The sequence below is a fragment of the Odontomachus brunneus genome, unplaced genomic scaffold (assembly GCF_010583005.1).
Source record: "Odontomachus brunneus isolate Ranch 3 - 2012 unplaced genomic scaffold, Obru_v1 Obru_scaffold_090, whole genome shotgun sequence".
NCBI classification, from domain to species: Eukaryota; Metazoa; Arthropoda; class Insecta; order Hymenoptera; family Formicidae; genus Odontomachus; species Odontomachus brunneus.
Genome location: NW_022639540.1, coordinates 887625 through 905514, shown reverse-complemented (window position 1 = coordinate 905514; position 17890 = coordinate 887625). Strand labels below are relative to the sequence as shown.

Sequence of the window (17890 nt, the reverse complement as noted above, 5' to 3'; positions counted from 1 at the left end):
ATAGCTTCCCCGAGTCAAACGCATCCTGAGACGTCACGGAGAGAGATCTGCACATTGCGCAGATGTAAGATTTTGTTACACTTAACGTTGTTTAGGATTAGGGTTTTGTTACACTTAATGTTGCTTAGGAGGCGCGACGGAATAATTTAGCTTTCGCGAATTGTACTTATCCGCGTGTCATAAAAACCTCACTCTTGTGTCCTTAAACACTTTTCTACACCCAAGAAAATATAATCTCATCTCTTTTAGCGGAATCCTCTGAAATATAGAGAATTTCTAGAGGATTTCACACACTCTCATATATGGTCTCAAGAGAATTCTTCTAAAACCAAAAGGGAAATATTCAAAGTACGATATTCTGCAAATTGAAGGAATTCCGTCTCTTATCTACAGTATAAGTCTTATTTTTAATAAAAATTTCTTAAGAAGAGGGCATTCTACTTTAAATAAATATATTCCTTTTGAAAGAAAGACAGAATAATACTCAAGTAGAAACATTTCCAGGAAAAACTGGTCACTAGCCAGAAACTGACCAGTTTTTATTGGCTAAAATTTATACTTGACTACTATATTATGTGTAAGTGAATATAATTGAGACAGTGGGACAGCTTTCCTCCCTGATGGTCCTTGGGACTACGGCTTCCATCGGGCCTCCCATAATAGATTTTTATAGCTCGTTGGAAGCTCGCCGAGATATCGAACGATGTCTATCGGGGGAGAGTTTAATTGATTTTCAAACCGCGTTGTGCGAATCTTGGAATTCTTCTCGTAAAAGAAGCGCCTCGGACAAATTGTCATCGACAAATTGTCGTGACGATATTATCGCAAAAACACCGACGAGTTCTATTTTACGTTCGTCGTATCTCGTCGTAGATCGTTCCGTAACTTCACGGCGCCCCCGGCCCCTTTCTCTGTTGCAGGACTGGTTTACGAATCGCCGAGAGAAATGCGGACAGCAAATGCAACGACACACCTCACGCCCAGCCAAACTTTTATCTAAGATTTAGACAGCAACTGGACAAGAAAATACTGATCAGCATTTCTTGGCCAATTACTGGCCAAGAACTAGGCAATAAAAAATGATAATTAAAAATAAAACTACAACCATCTCAATAATAAACGAAATTTGCACTTTAAAATACTACCTCCTGAAACACGAGTTTCACATTGTATTTTTATATTGAATAATAAAATATAATATTTCATACAATGTAATATTGAGCGATGAAAACTACTTGTCAAAACAATTATATAAAAAAAGTTTGGTTAGAAATTGGCCAGAAATTGATTAGAAACTAATCAAAGGAACTAACTAATTTTACTGCCCAGTTACTGCCAAAGCAGATGTCATCTAAATTGACCAGAAACTAGCCAATAATCAGAATTTCTGGTCAGTTCATGGTTAAGAAGTGGTCACACTTTTTACTCGGGTCTAGTCGATTTCTGATTAATAGTCCACTCCATTAGAAGAAGAATACTCTTTCAGTAAACATTTTCGCTAATAATATGGGATTACAGGGAAAATATCACCTTGCAGGTCTTATTTTCGGGTGTACAACACGCGATAATTCGACACACTCCCTCGGTAATAATCGCTTGGAGCAATTTGGTCGACTCGAAGTGCGACCAACGTCTGCCTTTCGGATATTGCCGAGACCAAAGGCGAGAGGGTTGTGCGCCTGGCTCCTCGGCTTTTGCCTTGGCCGGCGAACGTGCGCGGTATTGCAGCCTGAAATCCTCCCGTACGCTTCGGCGATTCGCGCTCTCCGTAACAACTGTTACAATGCCGCCGATAATAACAACAACGATGACGGGTCCCGCTTTTAAAGGCGCGGGCATAGATTCATAGGATCGCACCCCTGGCCACATTGTGCCCTGGGATTATAGAGGGATGCGTGAGGGGGAGTATTACACGGGACGAAGTAGGGAGAGGGGCGGTCACAACGCGTTCGCGAGCTTGCGGCCTACGAGGGGTTGCTTTTTGTCCCCCTGCCGTCCCTTTTTCAGGGAGAAAAATCCGCGTGCGTGTGCGTGCGCGCAAGCGTGTGCGGGAGCGTGCGTCTCGTGTTTGTAACCGTAAAGCACCACCACGTGAAGGTTTATGCATGTATACGATGCCATGCGCGTATTCACGCACGCACGTACGTATTCGCGGGCAGAACCAACTATTTGATCTCGAACATCGGGGTGAAAACAACCCTAGCTCATACGATGGGCTCTGATTCGCGCATGCGTGCCGACGAACTACCCCGTAGTCACCGAGAATCCCAGGGGATGCTCCAATACACGCGTGTCGGGACGTCGCGTTCATACACGCGTCCCCCGTGCGGCCCCTCCCTTCGAGTCCTTGTTATTGTTGCGATTTAATGAAATGTTACGCCCGCTCGCCCGCGATTACTTTCCCATTGCACCGATTAACTCCCCATTCGGTCGGTCTCGTCTCTCGCGGCGGGACAGTGGGACACCTTTCCTCCCTGATGGTCCCTGGGGCTACGGCTTCCATCGGGCCTCCCGCAGCAGACTTTTATAGCTCGTTGGAAGCTCGCCGAGATATCGGACGATGTCTATCAGGGGAAAGCTTATAAGAAAGAAAGCAAAAAAAGAACTAGCTTCAAGAGCTAAGAAATAGCTGTGGTAGCTAAGATGTATCACTGAAATAGGGACAGCTAATGTCGTTACTACCGAAGCTAAATTTGTTCGTTATTTAAACTTAAGCGCTACAGCGAAAAATATTAGCTAAATCGCACAATAATACTAAAATCATATTCACATTCTCGAGTAAAAGTTTATTACTTTTTTTTAACACAAACTGTCAATATATATTCTAATTTTGCCTGAAATTTAAGCGACTTTATTTAATGCTACATCGTATTTGAAAAACATGCTTGAAACACTGATGGGGCTCAGATCCGAGACCTTTGGTTTTTATGAGTCAATCGCTTTAGGTACAAAACCATTTCGTCGATTGATATAACTATGTTTTGTATCGTCCATATGTAATATAATCAGATAGAAAACATAGTTAACTAATCTTAGTTATTTACTATGCTTTTTACTATGCTACTAATTTCAGCTAATAAAGTCGTACTTTGCAGCAAATGTACTTTACCTTCTAATGCTAATTTTTAGCAGTAACAGCAAAGTTCGAAATAGCTAATAAAATTTAGCTGTTATTTTTAAGTAATTTTTTTGCGTGCAATTGATTTTCAAATCTCACGTATCTTGAAATTCTTTTCGCGAGAGACGCCTCGGAGAAACTGTCATCTCGTGACGATGTTATCGCAAGAACAGCGACGAGTTCTATTTTACGTTCGTCGTATCTCGTCGTAGATCGTTTCGCAACTTCACGGCGCCCCCGGCCCCTTTCTCTGTTGCAGGTCTGGTTTAAGAATCGCCGAGCGAAATGCAGACAGCAAATGCAACAACAACAGACCCCACCCCCATCCAAGGGTTCGCCCAGGGCGACTCAGAATCACAGCAACAACAGCAATGCGACCAACAGGGTGCCCACTAGCACGTCAACGACGACGTCCAGCAGACGATCCCCACCAGACTCGCCGGCGCAAGGCAGAGAAGCGCCGGCGGCCGGCAGCTCGCCGCTGCTTACGACGTCGACGACGTATCCGCGAATGGGAACGACACCAACCGGCGGCAGCGCGGGCAACAGCAACCTGACGACACCGTCGCCGCCGTTGACGCCAGGCTCGGGCCTGCAGTCGTCATCCTACACGACCCCGGTGAATCAGATCCACCACGGCGAGTACCATCCGACTGGCTTCACCTGGACACCGGCCTCCGCCACAACCACGTCCGTGAATCCGAGCCAATACGCCGGGCAGAATTATAACGCCTATCAGGCACCCTACAGCGGCGAATACTATCAGGCCCAGATCTCGCATATGCATCACAGTCCACAGACTAACTATCATCATCACCACCCGCAATACCATCCGAACATGACGCTGACCTCGTCCATGTCGCACCTGACTAGTCACCATGTGAACCCGGCCGGCAGCAACGAGATCGTCGCCTCGTCAGCCGACGCCGAGGGTTACGTGCTGCCCGATCAGAGATACTCGACGATGGCATAGCGGTCCGCCGGCAGGTCCTCCGGGATTTTTCACCGAAGTCAAGAGACCGCCACCGCGGCTGTGGCGAGCTCCTCGACGTCTTACCATTGGCGGCTGAACGCGACGGAGAATTGCGACGAGATGAACGGCAATCTGGACTCTGACGACAATTGATGTGACGGGCTACAGAGGCAAAGAGAGCTTCGTCGTCGAAAGGATGACGACGAAAATCGCGTGAAAGCACCGAAGACCTGAGGACCCTCTACGTCGGCACTTATTATTGTGGTCTTTAAATACGAATATTTACATTTTTAACGTAAAAGATATATACTTATATTGAATATATACACATCAGGGTGTATAAAAAAGGCCGAAAATCTAATGTATTTTATCAAAAAGAAAAAAGTTAATACGAATCTGCGATGAAAAATGAAGTTATCACTCAAGAAAATTGATCTGGGCTTAATTAGGCCTGAATTTGATCCCGGGTTCAAAATCTAATCCATATAGTCAGAAAATTATCCCGAACACGAATCTGCAAAAAATAAGAGTTTCCATTAAAAAAATCGACGGGCTGGCTTGGGCTCCAAATGGACCCAGGCGTCATCTACCACCTCTTCCTCCACATATAGGTATAAATAGATATCTCTATTTATTTAATCTTGAGTAAAACTGCAGTTATCGTCATCTTACCATAAAAACCTCGATAACTTTAAAATAGCTGAGCCAAAGTAGATAAAATTATAGTTTTTTGTAAAAGTCTTAAATAAGATTATAAGAACACAATAAAAAATAGAAGGTTCAATTTAAAAAAATTCAAAGTGACCTGACTTTGGCAACGCTATTCAACGCCGTCAAAATGATAAAATCAATAAATTAATCTTATTAAATTCTACTACTGCTATCTAAACCATTTTTTCTACAAAATTTATATTTTTCGAAATATAAGAGTTTCTGACTTTATTAAACATCCTATTATATTTTCACATATTATTTTTCATTTTTATTTTATTTTATTTTGTTATTTTATCTTATGTTACTTAAAAAAAGGCAATTGTGTATCAGCTACAAAGCTGTTGTTGTGTTTTTTGGTATAGAAATGAGTATAGTGTATCTAACACTAAACGCGTCCTATACCTTGAGTACATGTAGATTAAATCAAAGTGAACACAAATTTCCTGTATTATTTTGCATTACACTAAAAAAGTATTTTGCTGGTCCAACTAAAATTCTAAATATCACCGTTAAAATGTATCGTTATTTTTTGTTTTTGCTGGAAAACTGTCTGTGGTACGTAGAATCAGCAGCAACATTTTAGCAAAATCTGCAGAAAAATTTAAATCTCATTACTAATTTTTAATAAAAAATATGACTCTGGTTTTAATTTGAATAGACTTTATAAATGAAGATTTTCTTACTAAATTAGGCAAATAACTCACATATAAATTCTATCTTTGTTACCTATTGAATAAATACAAAACATATACGGTATCGCAGTGTCTGTTAGTAACTTATCTGTCTTAGTTCTTTAATTTCTTATATCTAGATAACTTTCGCTATGACTGAAAGACCATTTTTTTGAGTGTGAATGTCAGATTTGAGATGAAAGATACTCTCTTGCATATATTATAACATCCTATGCTGAAAGTATATTATTCCATGCTAAAAGTTTAAATATTCGTATTTAAAGACCAGAGCAACGGGAATGTCCAGGAGCGGGCACGTGTCCAGGAACTGGTACTTTTATCTTACTCGTCGCATGCACGCGCATCGCGAAATTAATGCGAATTCGCGCCACCACGCGTGAGTTAGCAAAAGGTGTATCGTATTGTTTATCAGCGGATCGCGCAATTGTATGAACAATATAGCTCGGGCGAAATTTGTGGTCAAGAATCGTATTGTTTTATCGTACGTCCTCCGTGATTTGTAAATTATAATTTATGAATAATAAAATGCGCTATTCTTATGTTTATATTTTAAACATATACAAGTATGAATTCAAACGTCACCGCTAGTACGATGCAGTGTTCAATGATGTTGTTTTTTCTCCGAGATTTCTGTACATACTCAAGACGACTCTATGGATTCGTCTTTAGAATTATTCAAGTACTCTTTACAATCTAGCAACGAAACTGATCATTTCCGAGTCTTCGAAGGAGTTTTAATTAATGATATATCAGTGAAGACTTTATGTTGCTTTCCCCAAATACTCAAGTATGTAAATTGTAAAATTGGTTGTAAACAAAGAATGTATTGCTGAAAGTCAAGGAAGACGAGTACCCACACCCATCGGGTCGCCTAATCCACGATAATTTCATATTCATTTCATTTAGAAACAAAGTATTCACGTCTCACGTTAACACATTCAGCTTCGCGCTTGCATCATTACAAACAAGATATTCGGACGTGATTCGCTGAACTCTATCAGAACACTATCAGAACTCTAATATAGACAATCTATAAGATTACTAATCGGCAATTATGGAAAAGTAATATTTGCTGAATTGAGCATGTTCGTCAATCAATTGAATAAAATGAAAAAATGAAAATAAAATATAGTTGTTTAAACTTGTATTTCCTACAAAATAAATAATGTCTGAAGGCTTGAGATCCAAACACTTGGTCTGTCTAATTCGAATTAAAAACACAAATTCCCAAAAATGTTAACTTTCATTCTAAATCTATAAAATATTTCAACGCAATTAGTGCAATATATATAAAATGTATATTTTATTTAATTTTATATTTTAATGCGATTGTTTGTGTGTGTATTTCCGGCACACCAAGTGTTTTTGGGTTTCGAACTTTCGGATACTATTTCTTCTGTATATTTGCTAAATCGAGAGTATGTTGGTGTCGATATCGTGAGTATCGTTAATCATGTGTTTCTCAATGGTGAACGATGTTATTTTACCGGAGAAATTTTATTTTTACATGTCAAATATGTCCCTTTTGGAGATAACCTCAAAACGCAAACAAGAATGGCAATAAGAATCTAAATTTTCTTTTGAACTTTCGCGAAGAGAAGTACAGTTACGGAGTAATTAAATCTATCCTCGCATATGCGAAACTAAAGGAAACGTATTTATGAAAATTATCTTAAATCTCTCATACGAAATTTATGCGGCGGCATTCGTGTTAATCGTGCGTATCATACATCGCGATTTCTTTTAGGATCTAGTTGGTATATTTTGTATTTTTAAGATTTTAAACACACGGAGAGAAACAAAGACTGATTGAATAAACATGAAGAATGAACGAGCCGTTGTAGTTGAGGACAACCGAATTTTTGGTTCTTATGAATCAAGTTCAATTCAAAGAACCAGACATTCCGTTTCCTCCAAACAAAACGCGTTTCGTTCATCGTCATCACGTTGATCCAATCAGACTTCATCGTCGTGAACGGACGTACTCATCACTGCCGCCATTATCATTAGTATTATCGTCAAAGTCTTTATTATTACGATTAATATTGTATTCATAATTATCCATATCAAGTACGGTCAGTAGCCGGAAGATTCTTGTAAATAAAGACGAAAAAGTCACGGTCGTACGTGAACGGGGGGAAGGCATGAAAGAATCTCGCTTCATAATACGACACTCCCGAATACAACGTGAAGTGAGAGTCGGCCTCGTTGTGAGGCCTTTGTATAGTTGTATATTCTTTCATAGTCGTTTGTTTCTATAGCACTATTTGCTTCGTTCGCAAGTGTGTGTGTGTGTGTGTGCATGCGTGCGTGTGTGTGTATGTGTGTGTATGAATGTGTGTGTATGTGTGTGTATGAATGTGTGTGTGTGTGTGTGTGTGTGTGTGTGTGAGAGAGAAAGAGAGAGAGAGGCTTCGTTTTCCTTCGCGTAATTAACTTAATTAACGTAAATGTGTCTGAGAAAAGAAAAAAAAGATACGTGAAGAAATGCCTACTTTAATCGTGAGTGTATATTTCGTGTATACTATCTAATGTATATTATTATCGTGAAGCTTAGAGTTTATGCGATTATTAAAGGATAATAAAGAAAAAGGATATCACTAAGATTAACAATAGACAGAGATCGATAGATCATAAAGCCGTAATGGATATTATGTAAGCTCCTAGACCTAAGCTACTTTGTAATAATACGACGCGAATGTGTACATAACGTATATCTCTTGTAAAATATATGATTGTTCTATTATATGCGAAGAGAATCTTCCTACATCGGGATAATAAAATATCGCATATTATTAATAAGCTGTCTCTCAGTCATTTCTCCCTGTCCTCATCTCGCCTCGCGGTGTCCTTCGTCCGTTCTGGAAGATATCCGTAACATTGTGCGCTCGTTTCGAGTCGAAATTTTATCGCTTCGCGTACGTGTTCCGCGATATGCGGATTATGTTTTGTACAGTAGCTGCCTGCGACAGAATTCCCAACACGCAATACGCGTGTCTCTCTCTTTCTCTCACTCACTCACTCTTTCTCACTCTCTCACTTTCATATACATGTAACGCACCCAAACAAACATATACACAACACGCACGCATTCTGCTTTTCTCTCTCTCTCTCTCTCGCCATTTCGGCCTGGCAGCTTTATAGATCGCGAGCGTGGTTCTTATTAATCACATTGATGTTCGCAAGACCCTATGCCGCGGGCAGCAATTCTGTTAATGCACTTGAAATTAATTAACGTCAAAGCGACCGCGTTTCGTTATTTGAGTGGCCGCGTGCATATCGATCTCGAACCATTAAGCGTGTATTAATTACAAACTCGCGGTCGCCATAATCTCGATGCAACGTCGTTAGCCGTCGCCGCCGTCCGTGTTCTCCCCAGCGTCTAATTTTTCTGTCGCGTGAAGCGCGCGCATGCATCCCGGAATGGCGATTACCTTCGTTTACTTAATTTCTAAAAACATCGCGAGATCCGAGATAGCCGCGGCGAATCTCCAAGGAGCGAGTACGCGCGTCCGTTGGACAATTAATTTAATTATTTAACGGCGTGCAATAAACGCGCAGACCTCGCGATTAAAGAACTCACGGACGCGCTAACGAGCTCTCCACGCTGACGCGCGCGCGCGCTCGCGTGCGCGCATAAGCGTATTTTTATAAATGGGAATGTCGGTGTGTAACGTTGATCATAATCTAGATCGACCAAAATCATCTCTCGTATTAGACAGGATGGTCCATTAGAAGATCACAGGTGGTGCGAATACGTGCGCGCACGAAAACAATCGTACGAAGAGCTTGAGTTCGGGAGTGTGCGGAGAGGGGTGAGGGAGAAACGTCAGTGGCGTATACCTAAGTGGTCTTAAACGTCGTAACAAAGGTCCCCCACGGCAGGCACACAGAGGAGCCGCCCTACACCTCCCAGGGCCGCTCTCTGTGTCGGACTAATTGGACAGATCGCGTACCTGTCTACCTTTTGATGGCGTAATCCGGCATCCTTTCTAACTCATCAAATTAACGAGCTATAACTAATCGGCCGTTGCCCGCGCCCGCTTGGCCTTTGATGAGCCTACACGTATGATCGGGGCGCAAATCCTCCGCGACTTTCTCTCTTTAAAGAGAGTGGACTGGTCCCGCGAAAGACCAACACAGAAGTATTAGCCTGCGCGCTATATTTGCATCAATGGCCAACAAATGAGTCGCACTTTACGTCATAATGAAAAATGATGTTATGAAGGAAATGAGACAATGGGGCAATCTCTGCGAGCGAATCAAAGGACAATAAACGTTATTGCGAACAATGGCAGTTCTTGTTCCTCGAAAACGACTTATTAATATATAAGTGACAAGCAACGAATGTGAAACGCGGCATGAGAAAGATGCGTGTCGAAAGTTTCCTGGAATATTTCACGCTTGTTAACAATCGCTCAAACGGCAGGAAATAAGAAAAGTACACACTACCGCAAACAGATCGGGCTGCTGTTCTCAATGCACAACAATGCACGGCACTTCGAGATCGCCGCAAGATCAAAGACCGGTGTAAAAGAAGAAAGGAGTGATCACGATGATACTTTCTACACATAGATGCGTTGGGTGCCGGAGCCGCCTGACCCGATCAACGGCGGCAAGGATCGTTGCAAGGATCGGCGACTGCGGTGCGAGGGAGACCGACGCGTAAGCGCGTACAGTCGGCGACCGCTTTATTCCTCCTTGCGGCGAAGACAATGGCCTTGAACTTGGCCGAGTGTCGCGGCGAAGAGTTAAAATCGGCTTGCGTTTAGCCGGATCCCATTATAACAACTCGGGAGCCGGCGGTAAGCTTCATGCCTCGGTTCCGCTCACTGTGTCACCGGGCTAAGCCCCGACTTACCTACCTATATCCTCGCAAACGGTTCTCTTACCCCTTTTCCTGCAGCCTCCGCTCCCGACTATAGCGGCTTAATACTTGCATTATGCCCTCTCACCACATCTACCCGAAACTTCGTCCCGACTGACGCCGATGTGGAGGGCACCAGTGACCTGTCTTCGCGGAAAGACCGGCCAGTCGTACGTTTGCCAATGGGCAATACGGGATCAGTTCGGCTACTGGGACTCCTGACAGCCCCGTGTGATAGACAAAGTGCGACAAGAAGGATCCTCGAGAACGAGAAAAATCATAGAACGTGTGGAGGTGACTTGGGGACAGAAAGGTCGTCTGCAATTTTTAGGGTAAGTTTGTGAACTCTCGTCTGTCTTGTCCAATCGAAGAATTCTCCCAGTGAAAAATGAGTTCTTTTGAAAAGTTACAGACAACCTTTCTGCATAGAGAAAAATACTATTCTACTGCTAAGGAAAGCGATTACTCAGTTTACTTTCTTTCTTTTAAGTAATAGTTATTTGCAACAAAGAATATTTTCTTGACAGTCCTCAAGCATATTCATAATAGGTTTTAGCAAAGCTCATTATAAATATACTCAGAAGAAGAATTAATTTTCTTTACAAGAATGTCATAAAATTTTATCAAAGGAAGTTGATTTTTGACTCTATGTAAGGCGAACAAACCGAATTTTGTTTTCAATTTCATATTCCTGACTCAAATATTAAACCTACTAGAATTCAGGATGTATCTTGAACAAACTTGATGCTTATGATGAGCTTATGATAAATTTGCGGATATATAAACTTATAAAATATTTAAAACAAGTAACATTTACTTAGATACAGCACGTATTTTTCTATGTGTGTCCATAAGTGTGTCCATGGAAAAAACCTTAGTTTATGTAACAGATAGGGAAGATCTTATCAGGAATTCTCAGACGAAAATTTTGTGACAAGAAGTGTTATCGCAACCGAAAAACATTCGTGTGGAAACATTTGGCTGCGTTAAAACTTGTTGAGATAACTGAGAAAAAAAACTTCTTGATAGAAGATCGATTATCGAAGTTATATCTCGTCCTTTTTTGAGATATATTTCCACAGTATGTGCAATGTGAACTAGATTTTCCGTAAAATTTTCCTCAAAGAAGACGCTCAGCAATGCAAGCCGAAATTAGAGCCGAGTTTTTCTCTTCTGCGTGTGTGCGTGCGTGAGATGAGGTGGCTTGATTTCTGAGCCTTGCGCCGACGAATTCAAGTCGCGCGGTGGAACATGTGAATTGTCAACTGAATAATTAAAAAGGATTTATTTCGGTCCTTTCCTGTTTAATATGAATAGCCGTCAGATTGAATACGAGATTTCCTAAGGACGAATTCAGAAATGAATTTTTCAACCGTCTCGCTTCCGCGCGCACCGTAAATTCATCGCTCCTGAGAGAAGCGTAAAAAAAAACAAATAATTGTTTTATTTATTTAGTATTCATATATCCTACAAGATATCGGACGCTTCCACGTATTTAAAGCGTGTCATAAAGAGATTTATTATAAAACACAATTTATACTGGAGTGGAGGGTGCAATATATCTTCGACATTCGTTTAACCTATATTTTATGTTTTTCCTCGCGCCCCGTGTGCTGGGTCACAGGTGAAAATGAGTTTCGCAGAAAGGGGCAGTTTGTATCCGAGTGTGTTTACGTGCATCACATTTTTCACCTGTGTCCCACTCGTTCGGCACAACGACGGGGGTGCGATGGCTTGACGCACGAAGAGTAAGTCATAAATTATGAACGCGCTCGCGCGAAAAGTCACCGCGCTAAATCGTCACTAAACTCGGCGCGTCGCGAATTTCTAATATTTCGCCCGATCGCGCGAACAATTTCCGCGCGGGCAAATAGTATAAATAATAAAACGTCGCAGTGCCAGCGGCTTGATAATTCGGCCGGCGATTAAATAATTAAATCGCGCCGCGCTGCGGGCGCGATTATTCCGCGACTTATATATTTCCGGGCGGAAAATTAACGGCGGTCGCCATACGGAGATTAATTTATGCCGCGGGAAAGGACGAAATACATAAAAACTAGTAGGAAGACAGGAAGGAAGAAAGAGAGGAAGAGAGTGAGTGAGAGAGAAAGAACGAGGAAGAAAGAGAGACGCCGGAAGAGGGAAAGAGGTGCGATTCACGGAAGCGGGACGAAGAGGATAAAAAGCGGATGAAATTTTCACGGAATCTCGGAGGTCCGCAAAGTCCAGAAGGGAATTCTTTCTCGATTGGCAATATCCCTAACGAGAGGAAGGGATCGTCGAGGGGCAGGGAGGAAAGGGAGAATGGGGGTCGGCGGGAGCAAAGAATGAGCGTGGGCCAGGGGAGGGGAGGGGGCAAATCGGCAGGATCAAAGAGGCCAGCTCGCGCAGCCGTAACTAGATTTCCCGTTCCCACTTTGAGGATCGCTTAATGCTCTATAAGCGGCCGTTTTAAACTCGGCGAAATCGAATCAGAAAGGAATCGGAATCGCGCCGTGCCGCAAATTTGATTGAAAAAGTCGCTAGTCAGTGCGCATCGAGACGTCGCCGGCAACGCGTCCTTGCCCGACACCGTACCCTTTGATCTTCCTCGTTCGCCCCCTCCCCCTCCCTTTCTGCCGCTCCGCTCGCCCTTCGTGCAGCCTTCCGCGCGATCGGACCGGACGGCGATTTCGGCGGCAAACTCAAGCGTAACGTGTCCGTCACCCCGCTAATTAGAGGCGAATGCTGACGACGGAATGCTTCGATACTAACGAAAGCCGCGCGAAGTAATAGAGCGACGGCGCGCAATTAGACGCGCGCAACTGCAGTCGGCCGAATTAGACTTGTAAATTAACCGATTCGCCGCGAGCACTCGGAACGGAAGAATGAGACCAGGGTGAATACGTGTGGGTGCAAATAACAGCGACCAGCGAAATTAACGAGCATTATAACTGATCTCTAAATTTCTTAGAGTGAAATTTCGCTAGAAAAGCAAAGTGATCGCCGAGTCACTTCGAGTGTTTTCTCACTCGTATAGAGTGAATTTCTCACTCGAAACGGCATATTAATAGTTGCCGCTTGAAACTTGTCTTATGTGAGACACTCAGATCCTCATTCAGAATTAGATCCAAGTTTTTCAGCCGAACTATATGATATATGTGGCACTATATTTGTATAATGGCGATTTAACTGAAAAACTTTTATTCTATAAACTCTAAACTTTTACTTAAACTCTAAACTTAACTTTGAATATATATTATTCACAAAAATTATTTTATTTCACAGAAATAAACTTTATATCCCCCATAAATAAATTTTCAAAAATTCCTTTCTCATTCTGAACTGCAAAAAGATTTAGACACAATAATGATATATTAATAATATTATTAAGAACAGTAAGTGATAATAATTAATATTAATTAATAATAATAAATAGTATAATTACTGTTCATACACATAAATGCACAATAGGGACTGCCAATTTTGAGAGTTTGATGAGCCCTCAACTTCATTGTGCTTGAACCGTTTTGCACTGCATTATACTCCATTGTCATAGGAGCATATGCATTCTAATTTACTGAAACATGGAGTCAGAAATCATCTAAGCATGAGCGAAACATTCGCTCTTACTATTTTAAGTAGTAGTATTTTCACTATTACCCCAAGTGAAAATACTGCCACTTTTTACTCGTTCTAAACGGGAGATGTCCCAAGAAATTTAAAGACTAAGTTATATAATAAGGTTAATAAGGTTAAAGCATATATAAGTGTTGATAAGTATTATGAATATTATAAGCTTCCAATAAAGTACACTATTATTATTCTTATTATTAACGGTTGCCCGCGATGACGACGGCGATGACAACGACGAGGCGGTTGGGATTGATCGAAATATAAAATAGTTACCCACGTAGCGCGCGCGCAAACGGGAAGTAGGGATTCGAGTTATTAAAAATTCAGCATCGCCGCGCTTGAAAGGACCGCCGCTCGTCCGTATTGAATCGCTCGATAATCGACGTGGGGCTTCGCCGAGGAAGAGAGCGCGCAAAAAAATACGTCCGATTCTTCGATGCCTCGCGCCGCCTCATTTAATCAGCACAATATTATCGACGGGTCTCGTCCCGGGGGGATTAGCGTCCTCGCGAGGCTTCGGCGGCCTCCAAGGATCGCATCCTGCCTCCGTCGAGGATGCCTTCGTCGCGCGTTCGCTCGCCGGTCCCATCTGTATGGCGGCGGTTGCGCGCACCTGTACAATGGCGAAAATCGATCGCGCACTCGATCGGGAAATCGCTCCCGGATACGCTTTCTCGCCAGCCTCCCACGTTCGACCTAATTTCGACCTTTAACCGGCGGCCAGGAAGATCAGACGCTCCGCCAGGAAGTCAAGGGGGCGCGTACGCATTGTTAAGCTCCCTCTGTCCAAACATTCGACTCGGCCCATGAACGATCAACGCACCTATGCGCACTGTCCCACTCTCTTCCCTCCCCTACGACTCCCGCTTTTCCCTCGTTCGTTCTTGTCAGACCCCCTCGCTCCTTCCGCAGGCTGCAGGAAAAGCGTCCGCAGGTAATCCTAAAAAATGAATCGTCGGTTTCCGCCATGGCGTTGCAACGCACACGCGGCGAAGGAATTTCAGTCATCGCCTCCGTGCGCACGTTTAACCCTCCGCGTACGATCATATCTTTCGGGAGGTGCAGTACAATCTGAGTCCGTCAGACCCATGAAATCTTGTGCTACCATGACTGTTTGTTGAAAATCGATATTCTTGGCTACATTTTTTCCAGATATTCAGAAAAGTCTCAGCTATGACATAGCATCGCAATAACATCAAAATATTTTTTAGAACGTGCAGTACAACCTGGCTCCTTTAGACCCATGAAACTTTGTACTATCATAATCTTGTTAAAAATCAATGAATAAATCTTTGAATAAATTTTTCTTTTAAAGGAATAGACAAACTTTAGTTGTAAGATAGCAGTGCAATAAATGCAAGCAGATTTGCGTTATTTTGAAACGTGTTTTCGAATCCCTTGCGAAAGTTGTTGAATGATCGAATATTTCGGGCCTCATAGACCCAGCATTGCACGCGAAGGGTTAACGAGCGCAACGCGTCGCGGTGAACGACCCCACGTCGGACAGTTAGGACTGCATGATTCGTCTCTAGGAATTCGTAGGTGAAAAAAGTTTGGTTCCGCGATAATTGCGCGATAAATATCCATTAACGAATACGACTGACTTTCGCGGCGTGCGGTCGGCGACGATTAATCGCGTGTGACATGCGCGCGTAAAACTGGCCGTTGAGATTATGGGCTCTCAATTAACGACAAAACGGACAATTGCATTATAACTGTGATTACCTCATAGAGCCGCTGAGCGTGATGTTATTGCCGTTGTTAAGAGTTTTACGCGATTTTCCCTCGCCTCTGGCGAGCGCCCGGCTACTGTATCGTCGCGGTTGGCGACGCGATTATATCGAAACTAGCGGAAGCTCCGTGACATTCGTCGCTATATAAATGTCGGAGAGTCGCCCCCGCGCGACTCTCCAAAACCATTCCCATTTTAGGAAACGCGAGTAGCGCTCACTGTCAGGATAAAAGAGTGCCGAGTTATAAGTTCTGCACACAGAATGAAAGTATAGAGCGCGGACTGGCCGGATGAGGGGGGAAGATGGAGAGGGTTGGGACGGAGGGGGAGAGGATAGAAGGTGGCTGCGGACGTAAGAGTAAAGGAGGAGCGGGAAGAGGACGTTGAACGAGGTCGGTGGAAGATGACGAAGAGAGAGAGGGAGAGAAAGAGAGAGAGAGAGAGAGAGAGAGAGAGAGAGAGAGAGAGAGAGAGAGGGAGAGAAAGCGAGAAAGAAGGAGAGAGAGGGAGAGGGAGAGAGAGAGAGAGAGAGAGAGAGAGAGAGAACGCGAGAAAAGGGATCGAGGGCCGGAGAGGGGCAGCGAGCAGAAAGGGAGGCAGAAGCGAGCTCGTCTCCACGAAGGATCTCCTGTGCAAGAAGAGGGAGCCGAGAGAGGGTCCTATAAATAATTAGCGAGGAGTCGCTCTCCGCTCGGCGGGCGTAAGCGGCTTACAACCCCCGCTTCCACCTCCCTTCCTCCCGGCCGCCGCTTCCCGCTCGTTTCTCCACGAGCTACCCGCCATTCCCCGATCCTCTACCGCCCGATTGCTGCCCCTCGCGACCAGCAACTACCCTCGCCTCTACCCTCCCGTCCGGCTCCTCTGCCTTCTCTCTGCTGGCGCGGAACCCGCCGCGACCACTCTTCACAACCCCCTCCTCCCTCCTACGCTCTTCGCCGCCCCGACGTGAGCGAGTGAGAGAGCGGACGGGTGAGGGAGTGAGCGAGCGATCCCTACGCGCATCGCTGAGGGCTCCTGGCACCGGAGATAGGAAAGAGCCACCGTTACGCGACCGTAAAGACGTGGCTGTGTATCTAGGAAAACATCGGACGTGTGGGGGCTGAAAGAATGAAAAAGAACGAGAGACAGTGGGGGATGAGGGTTCGCGTGGACACGTGGGGTCATCGGTACGCGGACATTGGGCCCGTTAATTGTCCATAATGAGGTTCACGTGCCGGGCGATGATCGGCGCGTTCTATCGCGACGATAAGCGACGACTAGATCTGATCCGAGAACACAAAGGGTTGTTGTTTTCGACTTTTCAGATAAGGCAGTAAATGGCAGCTTCAGTGAATATGTCTCACTTATTGGCTGTTTTCTCGTGTGTACTCTATATTGCATTATTTTATTTCGTTTTAATGTTGCATAAATTGACTATTATTATTGTTATTCGAGTAAATCGAATGTTATATTTATGCAGGAGGCTCTTTCGTTCGCGGTTTGACTAGGCTCCGATCAGTCGCCAGCTCGCGATCCGACTCGATAGCGGAGCTTCGCGGGAGCTTTGCGACGCGGAGTTTTGCTTAATTATCCGGAGCGCTTGACGCCAACGACGATTGTCGAAAGCCTTTTAAAAGCGAGTCGCGGCAGCCGAGAGAGCAACGCTCTTTTGGCCGTTCAAACTAGATTAACGTTACCGAATTTTAAGCCGCGGACAACTGCCGGAGTTTGTTGCGACCCGAGTCCCTAATCGTCCGAGGCGGCCGGCCGATTACCGGAGATCCGCGATCGATAGCGCGTCAAGAGCCTGGCCTCGATCTACCGCGCGCACACACACACACACACACACACACACACACGCACACACACACATATACACACACGTGTGAGATTAACGGGCGGGAAATGTTAAGCCGGAGATGAATGACATTATTCGTCGCGAGTTGGAGAGCTTGCGGTCGGGAAAAACTAGCTCGTTATCGGGATTGGAAATCGATGAGGAATCGAACTGGTGACGGTGCCGGGCGTGACTTGGTTGGACGACGCGGCTTATGATCTCCCCAGAGAAACGTGAGCATGCGCTGCCTTCAAAGAGTGTTACGTATCCAATTACGATACGCGGCGCATCACGATAATTCAACTGCGTGCGTTACACCTGCCGGCTCTGTGTCGCGCGCGAAGCCGCTGCGTCGCACTAAAT

The 17890-nt window shown here is 44.0% G+C and overlaps 1 protein-coding gene and 1 long non-coding RNA gene across 5 annotated transcripts in view; one reads left to right on the top strand and one right to left on the bottom strand.

Moving 5' to 3' along the window:
- Positions 1-8289, top strand: part of LOC116848154 (homeobox protein OTX2-like) — an 83982-nt gene extending 75693 nt beyond the window's left edge. For all 4 annotated transcript variants that reach the window (XM_032823961.1, XM_032823962.1, XM_032823964.1 and 1 more), the window contains one exon: positions 3378-8289. In XM_032823961.1, coding sequence (XP_032679852.1) covers positions 3378-4091 — 714 coding nt within the window. In that variant the 3' untranslated portion in view covers positions 4092-8289. The remainder of the gene's footprint in view (positions 1-3377) is intronic.
- Positions 1-17890, bottom strand: part of LOC116848162 — a 140031-nt gene that overhangs the window by 83580 nt on the left and 38561 nt on the right. The gene's annotated exons all lie outside the window — the stretch shown is intronic.